The sequence below is a fragment of the Hipposideros armiger genome, unplaced genomic scaffold (assembly GCF_001890085.2).
Source record: "Hipposideros armiger isolate ML-2016 unplaced genomic scaffold, ASM189008v1 scaffold_175, whole genome shotgun sequence".
Lineage (NCBI taxonomy): Eukaryota > Metazoa > Chordata > Mammalia > Chiroptera > Hipposideridae > Hipposideros > Hipposideros armiger.
Genome location: NW_017731525.1, coordinates 1794191 through 1805228, shown reverse-complemented (window position 1 = coordinate 1805228; position 11038 = coordinate 1794191). Strand labels below are relative to the sequence as shown.

At 34.7% G+C, this 11038-nt stretch overlaps 1 protein-coding gene across 1 annotated transcript in view; it reads left to right on the top strand.

Moving 5' to 3' along the window:
* The window catches only part of LIN54 (lin-54 DREAM MuvB core complex component), an 88801-nt gene that overhangs the window by 22763 nt on the left and 55000 nt on the right, over window positions 1-11038 (top strand). The window contains exons 2-3 of the mRNA XM_019652200.1: window positions 2948-3663; window positions 7933-8056. Coding sequence (XP_019507745.1) covers window positions 2948-3663; window positions 7933-8056 — 840 coding nt within the window. The remainder of the gene's footprint in view (window positions 1-2947; window positions 3664-7932; window positions 8057-11038) is intronic.

Sequence of the window (11038 nt, the reverse complement as noted above, 5' to 3'; positions counted from 1 at the left end):
CCAGGTCGAGCTGTTGTTCACCATCTTAGCTGTAGAGGGCGCAGCGTCACTGGCCCATGTGGGATCCGAACCGGCGGCCCTGCTGCTCAGAGCTCGTGTTCCCAAGCTAACACTTAACCAACGAGCCACTCGGCCAGCCCCACAAAGCAGTATCTTTAAGAATAGCAAAACAGACGACTGGATTAAGAAACTGTGGTACATTTATACAATGGAGTATTACTCCGCTATAAAGAAGGATGAAATCGTACCATTTGCAATGATATGGATGGATCTACAGACTATTATGTTAAGTGAAATAAGTCAGAGAAAGACAAATACCGTATGATCTCACTTATATGTGGAATCTAAAGAATTGAATAAATGAGCAAAGTAAACACAAATAGTCTCAGAGATATAGAGGAAAAACTGATGGTTGCTAATTGGGGGTGGGTGGGGATGAGGGAGAAGGGGAAGGGATTAGACAGCATAAGGAGGTAACTACAATATTGTCACAGGGATGGACAGTTTGGGGAATATAATTAATAATGTTGTAAGTATTTTGTAGGGTGTCAGGTGGTCACATTTCTTATTAGGGAGACCACTTCATGGATGGGGTAGAGGCTTGATCACTGCATTGTACACCTGAAGCTGGTGTTGTATAATATTGTATGTCAACTGTAACTGAAATATATATATATAGTCACGGGATGTGGAGTATAGTGTGGGAGTGGAGTCAATGGAATTGTGATAGATATGTATGATATTGGGAGGGGGAGTGGGCGGCGGATTGGGGGAGAGGAGTTGTCATTTTGAGGAGTATAAAGTATAACTATTGCACTGTTGTACACCTGAAACTAATTAAAAACATAAAATTAAAAAAAAGAATAGCAAAAGACTTTGAGGCACTTTTTAAAAGAAAATATACAAATAGATATGCATATGAAAAGATGATTAACATCATTAGTCATCTCGGAATTGCAAATTAAAACTACAAGGAGATTTCACTTCACACCTATTAGAATTGCTAAAATTAAAAAGACCAACAATACTAATTGTTGGTGAGGATGTGGAGCAGCTGGATCTGTCCAACATTGCTGGCTGGGTGTATAACACGGCACAGCCAAGTTGGGAAATAGTTTCACAGTGTCATGCAAACTTAAAAATAAACTTACCTTAAGACCCAGCAAGTCTACTTCTAGGTATTTATTCAAAAGAAATGAAAATATGCATCCATAAAAAACTTGAACTTGAACATTCATAGCAGTATTATTCATAAGAGCCCCAAACTGGAAACAATCGAAATGTCCATCCACAGGTGAATGGATAAACAAATCACGGTACATTTGTACAATGGAATATTACTCAACAATCAAAAGGAAAGCAGTACTAATAAGTGCAAGAATAAAGATAAATCTCAACACGCTGAGGGGAAGAGCTCATACTGTATGATTTCTTTATGTCATGAGTACATAATCTGATTCCATTTACATGAAGTTCTGGAATGGGCAAAAAGGCAAAACTAATCTATAGTGATAGAACAGATCAGTGGTTGTGTAGGGTGGTTCTGACTGTAAAGGAGTAGACTTATTTATTTTTTTTGTCCATTTTAAAATACCAGTGGTGAGAATATAAGGCAATATAATTTTGTGATTAAAATTATGAACTTTGGTATCATAAAACATATCCTGAGTTTGAATCCTGGCTCTTCCATTTACTAGCTATGTGATCTTGGGCAAATTATATAACCTAAGTTTCTTCATCTGTAAAATGGGGGTGATAATGATATCATCTTGTTGTGAGGTAAATTAAATTATGCCATCATTGGTAGATAGTAAGTGCTCAATAATGATGATAAATTTTGGCAGTATGTTTGTTACTGCCATGTCTGTTACCCTTAATCTCAGAATGGTTATTGCATTTTTGTATTTTCAAAAAGGGAAGAAAAAAGAATTGTTGATTAATCAGATTCCTGTGGATCTTTGATGTTCTATGGGCAAATAGCTTATTGCTATTAATATTTAGTCAGCCATAAACATGGTGTGCTTTAATAAGTGATAATGATACTGACTCCTTTATTGGAAGTTCCGCATTACCTTGGACTAAAAGCATCACAGTTTTGATTTGTTTATAATCGGCTTTATAATAATTACTATTTGTTTTCTTTGTGTAGACTGGCTGTATACCTCTTAAGTGGTTGCCTTTTTGACGTTTTAAATGGCTGAGGAAGATTTGAGAATTTTCTTTCCAGATAAAAGTTCCTATGAAGCTAATTGATCAGACTTGAGCCAAACAAGCCATTTGATCTGCAGTTACTGAGATGGATTACTTTAGAAAGTCCTTTAACATTAATTTGAGTATTTAATGGATTTTTATAAATGGTTTAATACCATCATTGTAGGGCCTACCTCACTGGAGATGTGAAGATATTGGGTCATCGGGAAAGTCATGACATATTTTTCTATGTTTTTCAATGCAAAAATGCATCATGACTTTCCCAACCACCCAATATTTTCCAATATCTGTTTATATTTTAAAATCTTTATTTCTTTTTGTGAATTAGCAGCAAGTCTGTCAGTAAAGGGGAAAAACCATAACTGGGAATAAGATGGTCAAAAATGTCAAAGATTAAAAAGTTTCATGCGTGGGCATTGGAAAGGCGTTTCCTGTAATTATGTGACTTAGTGTTACCTGAGTGCAGTATACTTTGAGGTTGAGGCACGGCAAATGAAAATGTTTGCTTCTAGTTTTGTGTCCCATATGGCTTATATTTCAGATTTTTGAAGGTTGAAGATGTGATAAAATGGTTTAACTTAAATTTGCATCAGGAATATTCTTCGTTCAATTACATTTATAAAAAATGTCATTTTAAATTTCGTCATTTTTTTATTTACATTTTTCTTCAGTAATTTTTTTCTTAAATCTATTTTCGAATCCTAAGTAATTTTTTGTTTTTCAACTTTTATTGCAGCGCCTGATCAACTTGCTATCAGGAGAACGATCATGGAGGTGGTGCCAGCTGAGGTGAATAGTTTGCTTCCAGAGGAGATAATGGACACTGGTATAACTTTAGTGGATGATGATAGTATTGAGGCTGTTATTGTTTCATCCCCAATTCCCATGGAGACAGAACTGGAAGAAATTGTCAACATAAGTTCTACTGGTGACTCTACAGCCACGCCCATTTCCACGGAACCAATCACAGTGTACAGTAACCACACTAACCAAGTTGCAGTGAATACCACAATTACTAAAGCAGATTTTAACACCACAGTGAAACCAGCTTTTCCAAGTGGCCTTCAAAAACTTGGTGCTCAGACTCCTGTGACTATATCAGCCAATCAGATTATTTTAAACAAAGTATCACAGACATCTGATCTTAAACTTGGCAATCAGACCCTTAAACCAGATGGACAGAAGTTAATTTTAACAACTTTGGGCAAGTCTGGTTCACCAATTGTTTTAGCACTACCCCATAGCCAACTACCCCAGGCTCAGAAAGTTACAACTCAGGCCCAGTCAGGAGATGCTAAGTTACCACCGCAGCAAATTAAAGTAGTTACCATTGGAGGGAGGCCAGAGGTGAAACCTGTCATTGGTGTCTCAGCATTGACCCCAGGAAATCAACTGATTAATACTACAACTCAGCCCTCTGTGTTACAGACCCAACAGTTAAAAACAGTACAGGTAAAAAAACAAAAAAGGGGGCTTATGAATTAAAATGCATGTTAAAAATAAACTGATTTGCAGTTGTGTTTGTAGGGTGATTAAATGTTTAGTTGTTACTGAATTCTTTTGAATGTTGCTTTTAGTTATTGTGTGGGTTTTTTTTCGTAAAATTTGATATGTCTAATGCTTTGAAAATTTTTGCTGGAGAACGTAGAACAAACTTAATTTTGGCTAAATTCCAAATGAGTGTATTTATAGCTTTTTACTCATTTTAAAATGCATTTTATTCTCAGTAGAAGTTTGATTACAAGGATGTTCTGCTGGTATAAAGATGCCAGAGTTGCTGCTGGGCTGTCAAAAAATAATTCAGACATCATGATTTTTTTCATTTAACAGATGGCCAAAATCTAGGAAAACTTGCTGCTCTGAGAAATCTTTGGAACCATAAATAGTACATACTAGCCAGTGTGTGCCTTTGTTTGGAGTTTACTGTCATTGCCATCATTCATGTTTACATTGTGGAAAAGGCAGTACCATGTGATGGAAGATAACATATAGGCTTTAGAATTGGACCAAGTGGATTTGAGTCACCTCTCTGCCACCCTATCACCTGTGGAACTTTGGATAGGCTACGTATCATCTCTTGAGTTTTTGACGTTAGCTGGAAGATGGCTGTTTGATCATGATGAAATATGTAATAACAGATAGTAGTTGATATAATTCTCAGAACTTTGAGGATCCTTTGAAATGGTACCTATTAGTGTGAATAGGATCTTAACATAGAAGGTTCACAGAACATGTATTCAATGGTTCCCCATTTTTCATGTCTAGATAGGCCTTTTTGGGTCACTACTTCTCTTAGAAATACAATGAGCCACTTAAATGACCAGGGAACACAAATGCATTCCCTGTTAGAGAGTCACCTTTTAGAAAAAAGGAGAAGGCATGAGTTAGAGAACTAAAGCAGGTGTATAAGGAATTGTCCACCCCCACTTGATATTAGAAATATTGTTTTGGTTAGTTACTATGTTGGCAAAATAATTAGGAACTTATTTTCATGGGCTCTTTATTTAAGAACTTCATAAGATTTCTCAAACCTTGTGATTTGCCCATGTCCCTTCTGCCTCTTAAACACCCAGTGTTCTTTTCTTTCTTGTTCATTATCATCTCACTTACCCCTGACTCCCTTTTACTTTAGATGAGGATCTCTTTCTTGAATGAGATATGCTATCACCATCAAGGATCTTGTCCTCAGCTTGCTTTTTTAGTCAGTTTTGAAACTTGTTTTTATTGGTTTATCAGAATTTATTTGGCTTTGGGGATGTGGATCATAACCATGTCACAAGAAACTGATAATGTAAATCAGAATGTCGTTTTTTCATTTACAAGATCAGTGTATATATACCATTTTGATGACCAGTTTACTTGTGTCCACTAGTTTTCTACTATAATCCCCTAAATACTGACAATAAAAAACAAAGACTGGGATCTAATTCTTATAACTTCTTTTATTGTTACTTTTATAAACCCTGATTCTATTTATTAAGAAAAAAGCTTGTATTTAAAAAAAACAACAAAAGAAACCTGGTTTAGAATATTTTTCTACTTGTCCAGTTATCTTTAGGCAACCCAAATCCTTCTAACTGAAAAGTAACCTACAAGGCTCTGAAGCACAGGAAAAAAAAAACAAATAATGCGCTATACATTTTATGTTTCCTTCTTAGGCACCAGAATATTTGGTTTGTTATTACATGGCGTATGTGGTTCTCTGGTCTTTCCTAGACAGTCCTCAGTGTTGTGTTAAGTTTATTTAGAGTATTGAAACTAGAAGTTAGAATATGGATAGCAGGTAAGGGTGAAAGAAAGAAACCCATTTTAAAAAATGAAGGAAAGAGGTGACAGTTGAGGCCAGAAGCAGTAGCATAATTACAGATATATAAACACTTTCCCATGTTTCTTGTGCATAGTATATAAGAGTAATAAATAACAGTCTGGAGCAGCATAGCTCCTTACTCATTCCTGCATCTGTAAAATACCATGCCAATAATTACCTGCATGTATTATTTGTCACATATTTGGCTATCTTATTTGTAAATTTCCTTTTTGATTCATTTTTGTCTTAATCTGCTGATTAGATAAATTTGTTATAAATGATGGTTTATAATGCTTTGTTTTACTTAATAAAATAATTTTGTTCTAAGATAGTTTAGAATTCATAATGCAAAAATCAGGGTTTCTTAACGGAATGGAAATTATTTTCAGCAAAGTTCCTCTAAAGAAACATAACCACAAAAGAAAAAAAAAAAAGAAAAGAAAAGAAACATAACCACAAGGGCCAGTTAAGATTGTTCATTTGAATGATTAATGTGCTTTTGTTTGTATTGTTTACATTTTTTCCTGATTGATAAGTATTCATATAGTCATGTGATTATGAAAATCAGTTAAAAATGGGCAGATACTTTAAGCTGCTGATCATTACTTTATAGCTAAGATTATTTATTTTGAAGCTTGGATTTTAAGAACATCAGTACTTTACCTCTTGAGATTATTAATACTAAGTCAGTAGATGACAAATTCTAACTTACTTCAGCGTTTTAGGCCTGTGAACACAGTTGAGAAATATATTCCCTTTATATCTCCCAAAGTGCATCAGTTTTTTAAAGTACAATTATGGATTTATTTGGCTGTATCAGAATTTTGCAAGTTGGGTATTTTTTTAATATGATAATGGATCTACTTGTTTTTTAAAAAAGTAATTTGTATTTAATTTACATTTATGTTGTCAGTAATATGTCCTGAGTGTAAGAAAGTGATATATTCTAAATGTAAGAAAATGTGTTATTTAGTTTAATTTATAATTTGAGCACAAAGCTAATATTTATCTACTTCTGTGATCTATTACAGCTACTGGCATATTTCTGTCATTCAAATTGGGCATGTTCATTCATTTTGAGTCATTCTTTCCAATAATAAATTGTACTTTCAGGGCCTCAATTTTCATATCTGCCAAAAGATAAAATTATTTAATGTCCTTCTGCTTTAAAAGTCTATAATTTTTTTTATTATTATTAGTTTCAGGTGTACAAAACAAAGCAATAGTTATCCTTTTCACCCCTCACAAGTGACAACACTCCTTCCCTATTCACTGCCCTCCCACCCCCGATATCATACATATCTATTACAATTCCAATGATTCCATTCCCACAAAAAGTCTATAATTTTTATCATACCTAAGTTTCTGCTTCTAACTTTTAGAAGAAGTCTTGTCTTTGCATACATTGATAATTTCAGTATAAAAACATTGATAACTCTACTTTCCTTGACTTGTGGAGATTTTTAGTTCTGGTCAACAGTGTGCCAATATATAATTTAAGATTGGAGATGAGTAAAATACAGACTTCCCCTTCAAGCAATTTATAGTCTAGTAAACAGTATTTTAGTAAACAATATTTCAGAGGTTTTGCCTTTGGAATAGTTTTTGCTTGGCCAAACTGTCTCTTTTGTATCTAGGACATTAACTTGTTCAGTTTTTCAGTTATCTAAGCCTGTCTTTAATGTGTGTTTATTTTGCTTCCAGGGGCCAATGTAATTTTATTTACAGGTGGCTTCATCATTTGCACTATTCTTTCTTAACTTACTCTACTCCATCCTTTTATTATTGAATAATTTGTTGTTTTGAAAAAGAATATTGCTGTGTCATAGTGTTTTATTATTATTAAGTATTTGTTAAATAAATGTTATTATTAAACATTATTTTAAAATATTAATTTGGTTTTCATCATATGCATATTTTCCAGAGACTAAAATAAGGAATTTCAATGAAATGCAAAGGTATTACTACAGTGGGTGCCAAAAAAATGTACACACGTTTTAAAAAAGGAAAAAACTATTAAAATTGTAATAATATATACCAATAACAAAAGATGAAGACAAGTCACGTTTGACTTCTGCAATTACAAGAGGTGCTCAAAATGGTTACCATCAGTGTCCAGACACTTCTGATTACGGCTAACTACCGCTTCAGCAACTCTGACCAAATTGTTAACATCTCTTAAAATGTGTATACCTTTTCTTGGCACCCCGGTATACATTGGCTTGAGAATGTGATCATATTAACATTTTAATGAATGGCTGCATTTTAAATGTTTTTAACATTAATACTTAGATATGTTTTATTAAATGAGCTGGTTTTACATGTACTTTCTGCTTATCAATCTTTTGTCTAATTTTGATTGAATAGGTGTTTTATAGAAACAGATGGTCTTCATAGTTATTTATATATTTCAGATTGCTAAGAAGCCTCGAACACCAACCTCTGGTCCAGTAATCACGAAGCTGATCTTTGCAAAACCAATTAATAGTAAAGCAGTTACAGGACAGACAACTCAAGTATCACCACCAGTCATTGCAGGTTATTTTTCTTTATAGTTTATTAAGCTATATATTTACCTTTCTGTCAAGTTTTAAAAAGGCTGTTCTGCCACTTTGAAATGTTTTAGTGAAACAAGTATAGCTTACTGTAAACCAAAGTAGTTAATAAGAAGTGTTACACTTATTAAATGTATGCTTCAAGCAAAATGTCTTATCTCAAAATCAGTCCATTACTTTAGTTTAGTTTTTGGTAGAAATTTACCACGAAAATAGCAGTCTTAAACTCTAATAATACTAGCTAACATTTATATAGTGTTTACTATGTGCCCCACACTATTCTTAGCTTTTTACATATACAGAGGGTGCAAAAAAAATGTATACACATTTTAAGAAAGGAAAAAACTATTAAAATTGTATCAATGAATGATGCTAGCATTCATTTGATTAATACCGTCTTTTGAGCAAATGTCGTACTACACATTTCTACTGTAATTTATTGTAATTCAACTTCAAAAAGTAATACATAGATAACATCTCTTAAAATGTGTACATTTTTTTGGCACCCTTGAATAGTGACTTATATAATCCTCTGGCTATCCTGTGAGGTAGCCATACTTTGTTATTGTGGAAATGGAAACATTCATCTAATAAATGACCAAGCTGGGGTTTGAACCCAGGCAGTTTGTCTCTAGAACACACACATGCTAAGTCTAATAGGTTTAAATTAATACACATGGGAGTATAGTATTTCATGGTTTCTGTTTGAATTTTTGGGTTCAGTATTTTAATGTGCTCTGTATGTAGTTTTCTATGAGTAGAAAATTGTGACAATGATAGTAGTAATTACTTAAACTATCACAGAATTTTGGCTATATTACTTTAACCAACCAATTCCTTAGTGCAACCCAATTCTCTTTCATTATATACTTTAAAATTTGTCATCACCAAATAACTATAATACCTCAGAAATCTTGACTTTAGTATTTCATTCTCTTTATTTTAGCTTTTCCACCTTTGTACTCCCAATCTAGCAATTCTTTGACTTTGAAATCCCTTATCCATCAACCCGTCCACTTTCTCATAGTAATCACCCCTTCCTGTCCTGAAAGTCTTTCTTACTCAACGTGGAGTCCATGACCCATCATTAGCTCTCTCTTGCAAACACCATTGATTATCTTTTCCTTGTCTCTGTATAATGGCTTGGTTAAGTCTAGCTCTCTTTTTACTCCTTGCCTGGCAAGCATTTCAATACTTCTAGAGAAAAACACACAGCCGTGGTGACTGGTCTTTAATTCAGACTTAAACTGACATTACTCTTTTGACCAATTTAGAGCTCATTTCTAATTTCCATTGTACTAAGGGCTATGGAAGCATGTCTGGACAGTAGACTTCGACTAGAGACTTTCAAATGCTAATTATTCCTATGTGTATTTTTTTCTTTTTAATTTTATTGGGTAACAACCATGGTCATTGGTTACACCCATGACTATACATTGCTTTCATGCTACAGTGGCATAGTTGACTCTTTTAAGGAGGGCGCCACTCACAGTGGCCCAAGTGGGGATGGAGCTGGCAACCTTGGTGTTATCAGCATGGTTTTCTAACCAACTGAGCTAACCGGCCGCCCCTCCTATGTGTATTCTTTTTTTTTTTTTTAAAGATTTTTATTGGGGAATTGGGGGGATGGGAACAGTGCTGGGGAATTGGGGGAAGAGGAGCAGACAAATTGCAGTGTCACTGGCCCTCATATGTGGGATCCGAACCAGGGCCCTCTGGCATCCCAAGCCAGTTCTTAACCATCGCGCCACTCGGCCGGCCCGTATTCTTAATTTTTTGAGGAACATCCACACTGCCTTCCTTAGCAGCTGCACCAATCTGCATTCCTACCAACAGTGTATGAGGTTCCTTTTTCTCCACAGCCTCTCCAACACTTGTTGATGATACCATTCTAACTGCTGTGAGGTGATATCTCATTGTGGTTTTTATTTGCATTTCTCTGATGATTACTGATGTTGATCATTTCTCATTTCTCTACTTTGGGTAGCATGTGAAGGCTTGTGTGACAATGCCTTTTGTCTATCTATAAGGGTCTATTAAGCACCAGCTTGCATCTTTTTGATGTCTTCACGAATGATCTTAGAGTCACACTCTTAATCTTTGCTCACTTGGAAAACTAGAGATGTGAAACAGTTTTATTTTCTGACCCAGAAAATCCTGGCTCTTCTATATTTCCTTTAAAATTCTGCTTGCAAATTCTGCTAAGTTTACCTCTTTCTATACATTATGATGTGCACCTAAATGTCAAATGACATTATAAATATTCTGCATGACCAAACGTTCTCCTTAGTCAGATACACAAGTTTGTTAGGTACATTTTCTCTATCTTCTAAGTTATTGCAGGTGACAGTTTTGCCAATTGTTTTGCTAACACATGACATGGGATGCCATTTTCCAGTCTTCTAGTGCAGTTACCTCACCACTTTTGCAGCTTCTACTACAGTTTTTTCAACCATTTCTGAGCTTTTCACTAGTAGTTTGTTTTTTTTTGCTGCTTTTATAACCTCCAACCACCAGTTAGTTCCAAAGTTAATGCACCTGTTTTAGTTTTTTGTTCTTTGGTTTTGTTTGTTTGTTTTACAATAGCACCTTACTTTTTTTTTTACTTCAAAGAGCTTTAATTTGTTAGGGAGACAAAACAAACACAAACATGCAGACATAAAATAAATATACATATTTAGCACAATGAAGCATTAGTGGATTGTTTCATAAATTGCATGATTCAGAAAGTCTCAAGAAAGAGAGCTTTGGGTGGTCAGGTCAGTCAGGGAGGCTTCCTGAGGGAGTGACTGGAAGCGAGTGGAAGAAGGCTAAGGTTTAGACTGGCAGAAGCTGTTTGAAACCATGGTGGGTGCCAGCACGGGCTGAGTTCCTTCACCAGCACAAGGATTTATGCATTTCAAATGTGGGAAAAAATTCCACCATGAACAATTAAAGAGGAAATGGAACATAGAGAGTGCTCCAT